The 18613-nt window shown below is 34.2% G+C and overlaps 1 protein-coding gene across 8 annotated transcripts in view; it reads left to right on the plus strand.

The window, feature by feature from the left end:
* Nucleotides 1–18613, plus strand: part of PCDH7 (protocadherin 7) — a 284006-nt gene that overhangs the window by 94598 nt on the left and 170795 nt on the right. The window contains exons 3-4 of one of the 8 annotated variants that reach the window (XM_068680078.1): nucleotides 10505–10571; nucleotides 13980–15506. The exons of 6 other annotated variants lie outside the window; for them this stretch is intronic. In XM_068680078.1, coding sequence (XP_068536179.1) covers nucleotides 10505–10541 — 37 coding nt within the window. In that variant the 3' untranslated portion in view covers nucleotides 10542–10571; nucleotides 13980–15506. Of the gene's footprint in view, nucleotides 1–3320; nucleotides 3357–9172; nucleotides 10422–10504; nucleotides 10572–13979; nucleotides 15507–18613 lie in introns of those variants that run through there. One more of the 8 variants, XM_068680077.1, reaches the window with a different exon arrangement.

Below are 18613 nucleotides of genomic sequence, written 5' to 3' on the forward strand. Positions count from 1 at the left end.
TCTTTAGTTTTACCATTCTTTTGTTTGGAGAAATCTGCCAATCCAGGAAGAAAGAATTATAGGGGAAAAAAATGTGTCTTCAATATTTTTTACCATTGCCACTGTCAAGTAATGAGTCAGACATGTGTACTCTCAAATTGTCTGGGCAAAAGACTACTTAAATTGTTAAAATGTTTTATTTTTATTCTGTGTTAGACCTCTTTATGCCAAACTCTGGAAATAATTTAAGCACTGAAACAGCAATTAGTAAAAACCTGAATGACTGAATTAAAATGATTTTTGTGGTATTAGACATCCATGCACATTTTGGGAGACTACTTTTGTGCAGGCCATTACCACATTGTACTAATTAATCTCAGACATTTTTACAAATGTATGGTTTGCTGCTGAGCATGCAAAAGTGCTCATGAAATTTGAATCTTACAGTATGAAAAGCTAATCATTACATTGTCAAGCGTTAGGATTTACCCAACATAACAGCAGAAGCATAATTCCTGTCATTTTTATAGTAATAGTTTCAGTATGCCTACATAAAAAGTCATACCATAAGAATTTCAGCATAAGAAATATCTCAGTTCTCAAAACCTAATTAAAAATTAATAATAAACTCTGCAGAAACTGATGATACCAGAAAAATCCTGGTACCATTTCACTCCACTCCCTGATCTGGAATGACAGGAATCTCTGGAGTGATGGTATCTTTCAGCTTCCTTTCCGACACAGGAGAATGTCCTTGAGGATGTCTGTAGAGGCTACAAAGTACAAAAGAAAACCAGAGCTTTCAAACAGAGTTTTTCTGTTTACTTAAGAGTAGGGGGATTTGTTATGACAATTCCTAGTTGTAAAAGGCAATTCAGTTCACATGCATAAGAAATGCTACAGGAAAAAATATTTCCGTGTCATCAAGTCCAGTTCCCTTTTTTGAAGCCAGCAAACATAAAATCCTATTTACCAAAGTCATCAAATACTATCTTAAAATTACTGGTTTTGCTGACTCTACTTAGTGGAAATAACTTAATTATTAGAAGATTTATAAACTTCATTTCTGATTTTGAAGTTTTCTTCTTGCTTTGCAGCTGTTCAAGTCTTTTGAGCAAACACTTTTTTTTTTCAAAAAAACATTTTTTCTCTGTTTTCCTTGGAATTTAAAGAACTGTGTCAGTTTATTTATTGTCAGACTTTATATGAAGCATGTTGTCTGACTGCACAGATTTACATTGAAAATATTTTTTGAATAATCTTGCAATATGTTTTTTTTTGCTTAATCTTGAAATAGTCTGAGATTTGTCTGCTGTAGAAATGGAACATGACTTAGATTTCATAAAATGTAAATAAGTAAATGTGACACAAAAGTCATACTGCATTGATGAGAATAAGGAAATCAGGGAACACTGTGGCTAATCTCAGGAGAATAAGGAATTTGGTGAACACTGTGGCTAATCTCAGGATTCTGTTGATGCAAAGTTTGAGAGACACCTGTCTTGGCTCTCTTTCAGAAGATGTTGCTCTGCTTATGGCCTGCAGAAATAGCAAAGGAACTCCTTCTAAATTATTTTTAGTATTAACTAAAAATAGGGCATTTAGCCATGCATTTAAGGAAAAAAAAAAGGGGGGGGGGGGAGGGAAAGATAGCCTATGAACAGTAAGGTCCAAAGCTACTTTTTGTCAGTTTTCAAGTTGTATAGATGGTTGATGGCAACTGTGCTCTTGGTGTGTATAGCAGGACACCTGACAATAATAACATCATTAGCAGCAATTTCTTTCCTGACACTATTAAGGTTGTAGTAGCTTAGATGGAAGACTTAAATTCAGCACAACTCATTCAGATGTCTTGAGAATGAGAAATTTAATCAAAAGTCTGTGTCCAGATTTTCCATTCAGAGTTTTTTCCAGTTTGAGGATAAAGACAGTTTTGAAGTTGATAACTAAGACAAAAATTACACTTTGTACAAGGATCAGTTTTATAGAAATCTTTCTCTGATATAGCGGTGGTGTTGTGACTACTTATTAATGGAGAACAAAATTAAAGATAAAGAGAAAAGTGTATGAAAACTGTTCCAAAAGGCTTTAAAAACTATTTGGTAAATTCTTAACTTTGATGTTACAGCTGATCTAAGGGTTTTATTATAACATGACTTTTATTTCACAAGTGAGGTCTTCTGCTTCCTCGTATCTAGAATTCCTTCTGCTGCTTCTTTTCCTCCATTTTTTTTTTTTCAAATGCATACTATAGTGAAGTATGTTTATTTGGTTACGTATGTGTAAATGTCTATAAAACAAAGTTTGTATTAATTTCTGGGCAAAAGTTTGCATCCCATTTAGGAGATGTGGATCACAGGAGTAGACTAGGTTTGTGATGCTGTTGATAGGAGGCTTCTGTTTCCCTTATGAAGCCAAACTATAGCCTGATAAATGTGTTCCACATGCTTCTGAGATTTATGATCAACAATCATTGTTTATTCAACACAGTGTACTAATGTGATCTTAAAGATGAAACCAAAGACAGTTTTGGTTGAGATAACATCTAATTATTGACACCAACTCTTTTGGATGCCTCCTCTGTTATTTTTTTCAGGGTTCCTATTATTATGATGATATATGTACACTGTAGATTAAATTATAATAATGATATTAAGAGTATTGCTGGTTTTCTTGTTTCTTACTCTAAATTAGTCTTTTTTTTTGCCCTGCTTAGTTTTTCTTTTGTTCATTTCTATTAAATCAAAACAATCATTATTTGAAAAGATAATTTAAGAAGGCTTAATAAAAATACACATTGTATATTTTCATCTGAATAATAAAAGATTCGGTAAAAAGTTCCCCAGACAGTAGACTTGAAATAGGATCCCTTGTTCTTAGGTTATTAAAGTCTAGTGTTTCTGAAGACCACTAATATCAGTTATAATTAAAGATACTCAGTAGTATCTTCAACTCTGATCATGTCTTTCATGAATCTACTTTCAAAGCACAATTTCAAGTTCCAACTTCCCAGTTTTAAAAATGTAAGAATGAAGTTTCCAATGTAGTGGTCATGTTAAGCAAAATTCAGACAAAACAATTAAGTTAAATTAATCCCAGCTGTTTCTGTGGTAGTACCAGCTCCTCATAAAAGTTAAAAGACTATTCTGAATAATGGACGAGCATATCTTGAATTCTGCAATAATCTTTAGATAGTTTCTTCATCAGTTTATTAAGGAGAGTATCAGGTGTCTCACCATTATCAGTTTTCTGGTTTAATGCATTAGATTCTCAAGATTCTTTCAATTATGGTCAATTTAAGATTGAGGTATAACTAAAAAATATTTTCTTCGTTTGGCAAGGTACATCCCACTGAAAAAAGTGTGGACTTCACAAAGGTAAGAATCAGAAATAAGAGGCCTCTACTACTCTTCCTTCACAGCTCTGACAAAGAGAAGCATATTTCTGTATTTAATAGGAAGTTAATTCTGTTAATTTAATGCTGCAGGTGAAATTGTCAATCAGCTATCTGGCGTTGACAGATTCATGGAAACTTTATCCTGAAAAAAAAAAAAAAGATTTACTTACATGTATCTCACCTGTCTTTTGTGACACTATAGGGATAGCTCTGAATGCTATTATTCAATCAGCAATTAAGGAAATAAAAATAGTAATGATAATACATTGATATTCTTTACTACACAAATCTATTGGAGAACTGTAAATATAGTACAAAAGTAAAAAATTAAGAACATCAGGAAAAAACAATCATTTGCAACATCTCAGTGTCTCACAGTTTAAAAAAATATATATATATATTATATATTTATTTGTATTGAAGAAGAAAATGATGTATTTTTCCCTATCCTGCAGCGTTTAGGAAGGATAACAAAAGGATAATAACATGTATGATGAAGGATCTAAAAACCTCTGTCTTTCGTTTAGTCTATGAGGCCAAACACAGACGTTGCTTTAGGGAACATAAGCCTCTTTGCTTTCTCTTTACAAGCGAATTCCTTGTTCAGTTGTGCTGAGAGAGAGATTACTGGACCTTTCCTACTAAGTTACAGCACAAGCTAAGTAATTGGTTAATGCTGGGTAACCACTTTTGGAATCAGGAAAACAAAATCCATCTGTGTGTCACAGGGAAAGAAAAAAACAACCAGGAAAACAACCTTGGTGTCTATTTAGTCATCAGCCTGAGGAAATAATTTGCCACCTATACAAAACTTTATCTTTCTCTCAGTTACAGTTTTATATTTTGCATCTTAACCAAAAACGTAAATACTACAAAGAGTTGAAAGAAGGAATATAAACTGTTGCGTAAATGCAGCATTCAAATCATGATAATCAGAAGCACTGATAAGTTTTATCAATCCATTACTCTGTTTAATAACTGCTATATCATCCAGGAAAGTAATTGAAATAATATTAATGGATCACCTGAACAGAGTGTGTAATATGTCAGTTGAACCTTGATGGTTTTTAATGTAGTTATCCTTTTAATTAATGTATTAGTAGCAGTTATAATTCGGGTTACGCATTTATATAGTTTATTCTTCCTACCTTGTAATGAATATGATTGAGGGTTCGCCTGAACCTTGACAGAAAGTAAAAGGAAAACAATACAAAACAATACAAACAATTGCTTGTATTCAGAGCAAACCTATAATTAATGAGCTAATATTTAATATTATTTTGTTAAAAGCTTCATTTCAAATTCTGTTGTGTACATATGCTATGACAAGTTTTTATTTTAAACCTACCTTTTGAAACAGAAATATTACAAATATTAGATGATACAAGCACGTTAAAGATCTTGGTGAGTCATGACTGGTTTATCAGAATTGTTTGTTCATGTTTACAGGCTACATGCTGACATACTAGATTCTATATCACTGATTTAACCATTTTCCTTATCTTCTGCTATTCATTTTGTTTCTGTGGGAAGTTTTGAAATAGCAGACTACGCGTGAGTCTTTGCATAATTCAGCTGTATAGTAATATGTAGAAGCAAGAAAAATGGCATCCCAGAAAACTCAGTGGAGATATTATGGAACATTTGATGAAGATTTATAATTTTAATTACAACTTGACAGCAGTCTAAGACCTTTTTCTCTAAAGTGCTGTGGTTCCTCTGACAGATGAGAATTAGGTTAGAAACTGAATATCAAGCATAAAAGCCCTTCATTTTGTAGCTTTGTGCAATAGCAAAACAGAAGCAGCTCATGAACCATTGTTCAATTTCTAAAGTTTTCAAAGTTTTAGTATGTTCATACCTTACACCTTTTCACTATTATTTTTCATGAAACATTGTGAAATACAGACTTTCAAAAGTTTTGCAAGTGCAACGCTCTGCTACAGTCATGAACATACATTTTTTTCATTTTTTCACTGAAGAAAAAAACTACAGAAAATTACTGAAAATAAAGAGCAGTATTCGTGTGTGTGCTCAGAATACAAATCTTATTTTTTGTTGTTGTTGTTTGTTTCAACTATTCTTTTCAGAAGCTGAGATAGGAATTAAAGTTTTCTTTTCAGACCAATGTTAAAACATGACCAAGAAACATTCAAGACCCTAGAGATAAGGTCTGTCAACAGTTCCATTTATAACCCACCTTTGTCTCTCCACAGTGTTTTAAAAGCTTTTTTTGGATTGACTTTTAGATGCTTTAGCAACAGCGAGCTTATGACTGGTTATGTACAACATAAAATAAATAAATAAAAAATAAATAAATCTTAATATGGTAAGTGAATATGATAAGTGAACAAAGCTATTGAACTTCATAGGAAGATGTCTGTCTTTACAGAGTATTAATAGGAGCTTTCCTTAAGAAGCTACACATTAAGAATTCACTATGGCCAGTAGCAAAAAGTTTATCTGAGGTTAAAGCTGATTTAGGTATTTCATATATGCATGTATTTACCATAAATATCTCAGTCCTTCCAGTAAACCGAAGGATAAATTTTATGTAAGGATCACTCACTGTTCCCTCAAGTAGTCGAGTGAAGCCCCTGGGAAACAGAGATGTTTATGTCCCACACTGTACTATATTATGATAAGGTCTCACATGACTAACTTTTCAAATTTGTCTAGGAAGCCAGACAGGATTTATGCATCTTTCTGCTTAGCTCTGAAGCACAACAAAACATATTTCCTTAGATATGTCTGTGTCTGCAGACTCCTGTGTGGAGTAAAGCATCCAGGACACTCATAAAGCATCCAGGACAGTGCTTCAAATGAAGGCATTCAATGCTTTCTATTGATTTTAGACACTGACAGAAAGTAGCTAATGCTAGGAAGCAGCCTGGATGGGTCTACAGATACAGTCATTTGAAGTCTGTCCAAAGATCCAAGTTTCTTGCAGACTACCTGAAATGTGACAAGCCTCATCCTGGTACCCCAGTGAAACATGGGTGGAACTGGTTTGATGTATAAAGCCCATGTGATGATTTTAGTCGGTTTTGTTGAGGGCTGTAAATGTGTAGTCGTTTGTGCCTGATCATAAGAGGGGGCATAGCTGCAGATCTGTAATTTATAATGTAAAGTAACTTATATGATAAAAAGGATACAAATAAAGTATTTATCATTGAAAAGTGTATTACATCCCTTAGAATTTTGTTTTTCAAGGCACTGATGATGAATCACTTCATACAATAGTGCATTAATGGAGTAAGCCCGAACTGAACACGTAACGGTAAATTACCTGCTTAGAGAACTAATTAGAAAACAAAACCTCCAAATCAAGTGCTCATTTAACATTTATCCTGTCTTCATATTTAAAACTGTTTTATTTATTGCAACAACGATGATTAATGTAATCATTAATATATTCACAGAGGAAATAGTTTGCCTTTTTAAAGAATCATATAATCACAGAATAATTTAGGTTGGAAAAGACCATTAAGATCCTCAGGGCTAACCATGCACCTAACACTACGAGTCCACTGCTAAACTTTATCCTGAGTCATACTTTGACAAGTCATATGTTATCCTGTGTGTTAGTTCACTGTATCTTTCAGCAAAGCTGTATGCAATGTTTTTCAGCAATGCTTGAGAAGTGGGAATGAAGGAAAATGCTTTGATGGAACTGGTTTACACAAAACATGTGAGAAAGTAGTTATTCCAGATGTGGGGAGACATTCCAAAGGATTAGTCAGCCACAGAACTATGCTGGAGGAGAATCTGTTTGCCAGTGTCGCTGTTCTATCTAATCAGGTCTAATTCTAACACATCTCTGAGTACACTTGAAATGCACTAAACTTCCTTTGAGTACAACAGATGCAGAATGTACAGAAAAAGTGTCCTACCAAAAGAATATAAGGTGATCAGCCAGATACATGCTAAGGAAGAATGTAAAAAATGTTTGCCCAAAGTAGCAGATTTTTCTTGTAGCTAACGTTTGGCTATTTTTTTCTGCTACTATTCATATTTATTAATAATAATTTAAAAATTTGCAAATTATTAATGGTGTGACCAAAAACATTTATAAAGCAGACAGGGTTAAAGGATTAAACACATTTTTTGTTAAGCTCACTCATGTTCTTTATGTTTTCATTATTGTAATTACTTTATTTTAAGAAAAGTATAAGAGAAAGTATTTCCTAGAGAAAGGATATTTTTAAGGATATTTCAATGCAAAAGTTGACTTCCTTTTTATTTGGTTGGAGGAAGAATGATTTCTATCATTCTCTGCCAGTTGTTCTGAAGATACAAAATGAAAAAAATGATGAAGAGGTATAAAATGGTGTCTTAAGTGTCCTCAATTTCTATGGATTATTATCAATTTACATAGTAAAACAACAGTATTTGATTCTAAGCAATCAGTGACCAGTGCTGGCATACAGATTCTGTTGCAATCACTAAAAGTAGAACTACACATTATATTCAGTAAAGGCAAGATTTCATTGCCTCCAAATACCCTTGTAACTTGCAATTCTCAAGGTGCTTGGAGGTCCATATAATTTGCCTGCCAAAAGACACAGATATTTCACTAAAAAGTGCTGAAGTAAGTGTAAATTGTTAGTACATCAATACAAATTACAAAGCTTGACATGTATCAACCTGAAACAAGATCCCTAGGGAAAGTCAAAGAAGAAGGAAATCTTCATGGCAAAATAAATTAGGTGTTTTCCATTATTGTATTTTTGATGGTAAAATTCTGATTTATTTATCTGGAAACGTTCATATATGTTCACTACACTCACTATGAGTATACTGAAATATCTGGGTATGCAGCTTCCAAAATGAAAGCTGAATGCTTGATTTCAAAATGACTTTTCATTCTGGAAATGTATTTCTGTTAGTGGTGCTGCATACATCCTAGTTAAGCACTTCAAATATGTAAGCAAAAAATCTTGATTGATGTGTTCCAATTTTTTTCTAGTTATTTTGTAAAATATATATATAATTCATATATATATATATAAAATTCATATATATATATATGAATTTTCAGTTCTTCATTCCAGCTTAGTGGGAAAATGATACTACACTGGAAAGAAAGAACTAATTATCAACATAATTCTAGATTGTGGTCTACATGTCTCTGGTGAAATTTGACCACCTTATATATTCTAAATACATATCATAAATTCAATATTTTTGTATATCACCTTAGAAAATCAAAGAAAAGCAACTATAAATGAAAATCACTGATGAATTTTTGACTTAATATTCTATGGCAAAACGCATTATAAATTTAAGTAACAAATTGATACAGATTTTCACATTGCACGTTCTCCTATGGAATTGCTCGTAAGTAGTGTACTGTTTTTAAAGCCTGCTGATATTGAGAAGGACCTTTCATATAGTAAATGCAATTTACACCTCTGTGTGACAGGGTAAAACACTTGATAGTGGCACATAACCACAATTCATTCAACCATTTGTCCTTTTTGTAAATGCTGACAAGATAGTAGGCATTTGGATTACTCTTTGTGCTTATGCAGCAGTATTGGAGGATAATGCAAGCTTTTGTGTCAAGCAGTCTTAATTTAGAATACAACACAAATCAAAATATATTGTGATTGATAATACTTTCTAAAGGATTCTGAGATGTCTTGGTTCTTCAGATTGATTTATTTTCCTGTATAAGCCATGGCTTGCACTGATTCTTCTTTATAATTTCTCTTTTGTTTCTTCTGTGAGTGCAAAGAGAAATTTGACTAAAACTTTTTGCACCCTAACTTGTAGAGTTTCTGATCTTTACAGCTAGGCACCTTCCTCCTGAAGAATGGAAACTAATTCTGCAACAGCTTTAATTATCAGAGGAATAAATCTTTCCAGGAGACTGGTTCATCTGTGACTTGTAGCTAATACACCTTTATGAAGAAACCAAATGGGAGTATATAGTAATACACTTTTAATTGCTTTTAATCCTCTAAATAAGATGAGGTTTAGCTCCACAGTCCTTGGATTATATTGGTAAACTAGGTTATACATCAAAGTAAGCTTCAAAGACAAGCGTCCTTTACAGACTGATCCTACTGTTTTCCTACTTGGGGGGGAATAGGGAAGTATTTACTTGCTCTTGGTCAGAAGCAAGAAACTTCAGAGTCTTCTGTTTAAATGTATGAAAATATTACAAGATTAAATATACGCTGATCTATTAGACAACCATTGTCTTCAGTAAAATAGCTTATCTGTCAACATTATAAATGGTAGAGACATGGATTGTGTAATCAGCATCTGAAAGCACCGATGTAATTTTACTTCAGTGTAAACAAAATACATTTTTAATGTACTCTTTCCCTTTAGCTCCTGTTTTGCAAAATTGATTATTTGTTCATAAGATGACTACAAAACAGTCAAGTTACAATCTGATGTTTCTAATGATTATTGTCAATCATAGCCATCATACTGATGCTGCTGGAACAGCAGTTGCATGCAGATAGATACAGTAAAAAGCATATGTGGAACACAATTACTACTATTTCTTGAACCATCAAGATACAGACAGATTCCCAAGAGATAAAATACTGATGATTATGAAATACCACTACACTCCCTCATCATAACTATGCTTAACTTTTTTTTTTTTTTCCCATTACAATTTTGGACTGCTTTTATTGACTGTTTTATTAGGAGTTACTAGAAGTTAAATCTGTCTCAAAGTACAGAGGGGCAATATCAAATGGTGTGAGCTCATCAACAGAGTAACACTGGAGTGGGAGAAAATGAGCAAAATGAGAACAACTGAACAACTTGATTTCAGAATGGTTGTCATCGAACATTCATTTTAGTATAAAATGCTGCTTAATAAGAATATTTCTGTTTAGAAAGAGTATTTCTATAGTTTGGACAATATTCTATGTCTACAAATCAGGCAAATTGATGACAAGCATGTGATGAGGCTTTTTATAGTTTTGGTTTCCATAAAGTAAGTAGAGAAACTGTTCTAACTGACAGCTAACTGGATGAAGTCAACGTTGTATTAAAAAAAAAAAAAAAAAGTTTAATTATTAAATTTTTAAAAGCCTTTTAAAAAAGGAAATATAAATTCTGATACGAAGTTTTGATCTTGTTTTGTTATTTACATTCCAGAATTATAGTGGAAAGAGAGTGTGCATATGGAGTTTAGAAACAGATCTGGGATGAATGTCTTTTTGATGTAAGCATTACTCTTACAAAAATACTTATTTTTTCAATATATATTTTAATCACAGAGGTATTTCCAGAAGAAAATAGGTCATTTGCTATTAGAACTTGAAAATATGAATATGAGCATATGGATAGTATTGCCAGAAGACTTGCAGAAATTCCTTCAGATCTGTCTCTGAGCATGTAGAGCTGTAGGGAAAGGCCAAACTGCATGAAAGAGCAAAATAGGCTGGTGCTTACTGTAATTAAATCACAGGTGTGTTGGCTAATTCTGCTGTAGATGTGAGATACAAAACAAGAAACACCAAACACTAATGGTTCTGTTGCTTCCCTGAAAATGATAACACACAGCAGGGTGTGTGATTTTTGATTAATAAACAAGCACCTAAAGTGCATGATGAGTCACAGGGTGAAGCCAAATGTTTTCAGACACCCTTGCTAGGCAGTTGCATATACAGATGCCAAGATACTGAGGAGACTGTAACTGAAATTGCTCCATAAGTAGTTAAGAAAAAGCAAAACACTGATAAACCGTGTGCTCCTGTAAGTGTGTCTGGTCAGAGTATATTATAAATGAACATTCAACTCATATGTTAGACGCTAATTTTTTTAAGCAGTGCTGGTTACTGGGGATCTGCATAATATCAAGACTTCAGGCTACTTTTTGAGGGCATTCGTGGCTTTGTGCTTTCTCTGTTATCCCTTGCTGCCCATGCTGGTAAGGGTAAAGCTAAAGAGCGTCCAATCTGCCGTCTTCCCTTGTAATTCAAGACAGTGGAATAACCCTTGTGCTCTGTACCTCTTGTGCTGCCATTCTTTTATTGCTGTTTTAGATCAAATACTGTGGCAGACATGAAAAGGTGGTGTTTTGTTTGTTTTTTCCCCATTCATAGAATGCACCTTGGTAGCCAGAACCCTTATGTTTTTGTCTCCTAATATGCAGCTTGCAGGATTTCTTTGAGGGGTTGGGTGGGTTGCCTTTTTTTTTTTTTTTTTTTTTGGAAGGGCTGGAAATTTAAGCAACATCTGTTTCAAAGTTTGCACAAGGGATTGTTGTTCTACTTCAGATCTGTGAAAAACAGATCCCGGATTTTAAGCTTTGAGAGGGGCAAAGTCATCAGTGACACTTAATTCTAAACACTAATTACATTGATGACATGTCTAAGCAGCACTGGGGCTCGTTGTGTGAACAGTGTTCTTGCCATTACAGCTAGTTAATCAGGATAAAAACATCTGCATTTATGTTATTACTTTGTCCCTGCAAAAGCTTCTTGAGAGTCTATACTCCAATAAACAAAGGGTTTGTGAGACTTACGAGGCCTTCGTATACAGAAAAGTAAAAATACTTATAGTTTGGTCATTGAGAACAAATGCTTGTTACAGCAACATATGTACTGGCACAGTACCGTTGGAGGCCGTGTTGTTTATACCCAAATCACGTAGGACTTCTCATCATGCAAATTGTTAATGCTGGAATGATACCAAGCATTGGAAATATGCTATAGACCTTAACTTTTACTACTGTTGCTGCCTTTTCCAAGTATCAGGACCCTGAAGGTAGTAGTTAGCCATAAAGGCCCAAACCTGGGGCCTTCACCCACCTCTTCTTCCCATGGAACCTTTAGCCCCATTTCGGTTCAGACCTGGATGTTCCTAAATTGTTGTTTGGACTTGTTGGGCTCTGCTTCTGCCTTGCTTCTGCTTTGATGCTTCAACCTTGCTTTTGCTTGAGGCTTGCTAGGCTTCTGACGGAGCCTGCTGGTGTCACTGCACTGCTCTGCGTGCCCAGCTTTTGGTGTAGTCATTGCCTGGTCTGTGTCATAGCCACACTGAGCTGCTGGCTCATCTTTTCTGGCACCGGATTGAGAGGTTTCCTTTCTAGTGAATTCAGAGATGTTCCAGAGTAGCTTCTGGGTAGAGCTGGGTTGTGTGGAGTTATTTAACATTAATTACTATACATGTCCTAATGGGATTTGGCAAGCACTACAGGAGTGGGAGGGATTGCAGTATTTCACTCTGAATCATTGAGTCAGCATAGGAATAAATCACAATAACTGAGTAGCCACAATTACAGTAGTATGCGTTCAACACATCACCTCATCCCTATCAATCTGACAGAGAATATATACCCTATTTATCCTCTCTGTAGTTTTTTCTCTGTGTTAAGCAGGAGAAGACCAAGCTACTTCATTAGTATTTAGATCATTGACCTGAGGCCCATAACTGATAACTGCTGTATGGTAACAACTGTAATCTTGACCAAAGTAACTACTGTTATTGTGCCCTAGTGCACCACAGTGAAAAACTGCTTTCCCTTGTGAAGTGCAACCACCAGATTATAAATTCAATGTCACTGGAGTTGGATAATTTTTATGTTACTGGAGTCCTCCTTCCTGAAGAATAAATAGCACTGTAGAAAATTCTGTAGCAAGCAGTGTATCTAACCACAAACTCATTTCAGTGATAGAAATTGGGGTGTTGTTTTTTTTTTTTTTTTTTTTTTTTTTCCCCAGGAGTAATTCTGGATTTCAAATCTTTTATTATAGGGAGGTATGACATCAGTCCGGTTGTCTCATCCTCACAGTGGAATATAATCATGTACTTTTTTTTTTTTTTTTTTTTCCTGATTTTGAGATAATTATTCCAGTCTTTATGGCCATAGTGACCAATTAAATCTGTCTCAAAGACCAGCTTCAGATATTTTGTTCACGAGCTGATTCTGCTTGTAGACAGACATTTTAAGACCCGTAATAGCACCTGATGGGATGGCTACTGAAACACACTGAACAGGGAATGTAGTTCCAGAAAGAACTTCACTAGAATGAACATTTTTCAAATGGAAGAGGTTTTTAATTTCTTCTGAAATCTAGAGTCCTGATACCTAAATGTTTAGGTCTTGGTACCTAAACATTTGATAAACTCCACATGGCATTAGAAAAAATCACAAAAGCCCGAGTCAGTGTTTTTTATGCAGATTAGCCATTAGGATTTTGTACAATCTTTTTTCTTTCTAAAGCTTGAGACAAAATGGTCTAAATACTTCATGTAACCATGTAATGATGTAATTCACATTCCTGGGTTATCAGCTAGCTTGTACGTGCCTCTAAAATAGTTGTTGTTTCACCAGAGTTCAGATGACCACAACTTTCTATGTCAGAAATTGACCAATAATGCGTACCCTTCAATGAATACTTGATACCAAGTACAGAAAAAAGTATTAGAGCTTCTGATCATCTGAAGAATCATGAATTCATCACTACCACCCATAATGGATCAGTATTTCTTCCCACCTACAAAGTACTCAACACAAATGCTTTACCTGGCATAGGTTTAAAGCAGAATAATTTGCTTTATGATTAAGAGTAAACTATTTCTACAATTGCATCCCATTAATATGAACCATATTAATCATCCTCAGGTTCTGCGGTCTTTGAGCTGATAACAGAGGTCTTCAGATAGTGAAGACTATCAACAGTGATCCTGTTCTCACCCGCCCTCTATATCCATTTTTCTGTAAGACTGTATAGAAACATAAAGTATATGGGTGTCTGTGACGGATTCCTTTGTAATAAATAAATTTGGTTTCAGTGGACAAGTAGCATACCTGTAGCATGAAAAAGAAATGATGTAAAGTGGAGAGGTTCCAGATTTTTCCAGTTGTAACACTTTCCTGTTAGAAATATTATTCATCATGTTTAAGATAATTTGTGGAAGTACTCTAATTTTTACTTTTTTGTTTAGTGAAGAAGAAAATTCCTGCTACTGATTTTTTTTTCTAATTTCAATGTTATAAATAAAATTAGCACTGAAACCAGCTGATTTTTTCAAAGAATATGTTTTAACTGATCTGAAACAAAACATGGCAGAGTTTTTTATGGAAAATTTATTCTGATGTGAAAAAATGATATGCAAATCAATGCGAATCTCTTGATATCACTAGGATTGGGTCAAACTGCCTTTTACAGAGATAATGCATCATTACATTGAAATAAAACAATGAGACTAGAAGTTATACTACTGTCACACTTGCACCAATTTGCAAAGTATTTCTTACTAATATTCTAGATTCATGATTTGTCCTTTTAATGTTTCTAATGCAGACCTGGAAAGAAAAAAATTAGTTCCATAATTCAACTTCATAAAAGAGCTTCTTGTCTTTTAGGCCTTACGGGCTGGTTTTAGACCAATAGCTTTTAGGATGTCAGGACACACCTTTCTCTTTGCAAAGAATGTGCATGCTAGTTCTTCCACAGAATAATTCAAGAAATCAGTGTTACTATAAAATGTGCATTAAGAAAGAAATTGTACTGTTTATGGAAAAACAAAATACAAAAAACAACAAAAAAAAAACAACACAGTAGAACTGCAGCAGATGGAAACAAATAACTTAGTGCTGTTCTTACCCTGCTTAAAAATAAAAAGATTATATCCGGAGAAAAGTGACTGAATATTCTTTCCATTAAGTAATTTTAATTGCATCTTCTCCAGTACTAGTTATCCTGAAGGTAAAGTAGTTTTATTAAGGACTAGAACTGAGTACCTCAGTAAATGCATGTATTTCTCAGTACTGTTTGTCTGAGACAAAGTTTTTCCTTCCTTTGGGAGCCAACTCAGACACCCACCTACATACAGATGTTTTCTGCTCTTGTGAATTTTAAAACATGCATTCTAAAGAGCAGAGAATTGCACTAGCTGAGGTTAATAGTTAGCTGAGGTTAGTAGTTAACCATGTCCCTTAAGCCCCAGAGAGACACTCACTTGCTCACTTACTAGAAAACCATTATCCCCAAGAGACATGTGCTACTGTGCTTGCTCACGACAATTTAAGTGTTCCTATTTCTGTCTGTCTCAAATGTTGGAGAATATGTTAGTGCAGACTTGAGGCTTATTGCTGCCAAGGGTTTGCTTCCAATTTGCAATTGCTTTAAGAGCTATCTGGAAAGAACAAATACTGTACTGGCTTGCTACTGTAAATGTATTTCAAGAACTTAAGTTCATCAGGTGTGGTGTTTTTTTTTTGTTTTTTTTTTTTTGTGTTTTTTTTTTTTTTATTTGTCAGGGCTGTTTTTTTAATATCATTTACAGTTATATTAAAATACAGATCTAAAGGCATATATATCAGACCCAAGTGAGTCCCACTCTTGAAAAGAACAGCTAGAGAGGCTTGAGTACATGTAGGCTGGCACGCAGAACAAGTTTCTTTTTGATGCTATCCTATTTCTGTATAAACATATACAGATATTTATTATTCACTAATAATTTTATTATTTAATTATTAATTTTTAAGCCGAGTATGTCCAGTACTAAGCAATCTCAATTCTTAGTCCCTCAATCTCAGCACTCTGTGGTTGTTCAAAGTATTTGTAGCTCCTATTTATGCTCATATTTAGTCTCTTGTGAGGTGTGAGTCTAATTCAGTGATGGTTACAATGTGCTAGAGAATTACAGCCTAGAGAGGAAATCAGCCATCTTCAGCCACTGCTCCTTCCCTAAGAATATGATCCATCTCTTCTGCACTCTAGATAGTTCTCTGAATCACTTGGGAAGAACAGTTTTTACAACTCCCAAAGCTGTGTGGACCTGTGTTTGCAAGTGGCACTCATGAGAGGTGCTTTAGAAAAAAGAAATAGTATTATTGTAACTGCACTTCCAATCCTACATTGGCACATTTGCACAGCAGAACATACTAGAAAGACTGTTCTTGTTATATATGGGAGGTCAAATAAAGCAGAGATTTTTTGCAATTTAGAAGACTGCTTCTAACTTCACTAATGCCTTTCTACACCATCATACCTTCTGTGAAGTCACCGTCTGGTTCAGGTTGCACTGAATACCAGAGTCCCTTTCTGAAACCATGACGGTGTCCATTTCTATCAATGTTCTTAATCTAGGATAACAAAGGTATTTTTTGATGTTTATCTTAAATTGGGACGCTACAGACTGAGTAGGAAAAGAAATGTTATTGACCATCTGTGAAAGCCCACAGAGTTAAAGCGTGACTATTTATCAGGTGGCCTGGAGAGAGCCAGTGTGATGCTTTTGTATGGCCCGTGAAGTGAATTGAATTAAAACATCACCTGCTGCTCTGAAGATTTACATTAACACCTTGTGTTTTTGATTGCTTGATATTGATAGTTATAAATAACAGATCACTAGTACTTACTCATGTTCTGGCTTGTTTGTAAGTTACAATGTCATAGTCTAAAATTTCATCTTTCAGAAGAAGAGAGAAGTATTGACAAATATCTTGATATCTTGGAATTGTAATTGCAAAAGTGTTGTGGAATAGAATTGTCTTTTCACTAAAACACTTAACAGTAAACATATTGGGACAAACTTTAAGATGAAATTATCCATGATTTTGCTATTGCTGACTGAACAGGTAAGAAAACTTCAAATAGTTGACAAAGCAAAAGTACTCAAGTGGCTTAGGAGTCTATATTCTAGAATCATGAAAAGCAATGAAATGATAACATGCTTTTTGAACTTAGTTCCTACAAACTTTTCTGCTCTGATTGGGTGTCATTTTTGCATTTTTCAATATGCTAAGAACATGACTGTGGTATTAACAGAAGTGTCTATAATTTTTCCATCATCATGTTTCTTTCTTACGTTTTTTATAGCCTGAAACTGGTGGAGTCTGCTACTTCATTTTTCAGTCTAGTTATTCTTAAGTATGAAGATGCCTAGCATCTGCCTTTGATTGTAAAATATAAATTCATGAGTATCCATACCAGAGATTAATATAAACCAATGAAATAGTTATAGAGTTCATTAGTCTTTGTTAACAGTTAAAGTTTAGAATAATACATGTAGTTTGAGCTGCATGTTTTTCTTGTTCTGATAAGGTGAGTTGGAAATATGTGCATGAAAGAGAAATATGAAGCATTGCAAAATGCATTGCATAACTGCTGTATGGCAGGGTCAACTACTTGTTTACTGTATTATCTCAATTTTTCATGTCATTGGCAACACTCCGTAAGTATCTTGAAATTGATATACATATTAAATTTAGCAGGCCAAACATTAGGTAAATACAAAAAGAACCATTAACACATGGGTCTGTGCTTCAGTGGTCTGCACAAACTACTACAGTATTCTAGCCTTCAACTTCCAGTTTTTCAAGCTATCTTTCACCCTAACTTTCCAATTAGAGAAATCTTGTATTCATCCAGACTTACAAGAATTCTGTTCAGCTACTTGACCATCATAGGAACTTGCTACATTTTTGTCTGTCTAAAATCCATAGAAAGCAATAGTGGCAAAAAGCTCCTTAATTATCATTAAAATTTGAATTTTCATTACTATCCTTTCAAATTAGAACTCTTCAGAGTTTGTTTCCATTCTTCTATTACATCCAATCTAAACTACTGAAATGAATGGTACTGGCCTAGCCATGAGAGCCCTCCATTGGGCATTAGCTGGAATAGAATGTGGCTTCTTATGTTCAGTTGCAGAATGTGGTTTCTCATCTTTATATTTTGCATCAAACATATTTTCTGTAGTTTGCAGGGAATACATTTTAATTTCCATACTTTTCATTATGCGCTGTGAACCCTATGTATTACATCAGAAATCATTTCCTGTGGTATTTTAATGAATTTTGGAATCAGCAATGCCAGTTCATTTGTTATTTCTCAGAGATAAATTGTGTTCTCAGAAATCAACCTGTAAATCTGGAGTATGTTTTGGAGTTTTATCTGAACCTGATCCTTGTCATTGACATTTTGATGGTGCTTGTTGTAGTGTTGTAATTCTTTTGTCAATAGGTATCATGACTGGTTATCCCTCTAAATCTGTCTTTCAGTTGTGTGCAAGGTAAAGAAGATGAAGTTGGAGGAGTGTTGTTTGAAAAGAGTACAGCATCATTTTCATTACATAAACTGCATTCAGATGTTCTGTGTCCTCACATATGTATGTCATAATAACAGTAATCAGAGCAAGGACTTTAACTTTCTCAAAAGTTCTCTCTGCTGTTACTGACTTTATTTGATCTTAAGTCTGAGAGAGAGAAATCCAATTGATCAGCAATGGCTTTAGCCTCTACCTGGC

Source organism: Anas acuta, chromosome 4, assembly GCF_963932015.1.
Source record: "Anas acuta chromosome 4, bAnaAcu1.1, whole genome shotgun sequence".
NCBI classification, from domain to species: domain Eukaryota; kingdom Metazoa; phylum Chordata; class Aves; order Anseriformes; family Anatidae; genus Anas; species Anas acuta.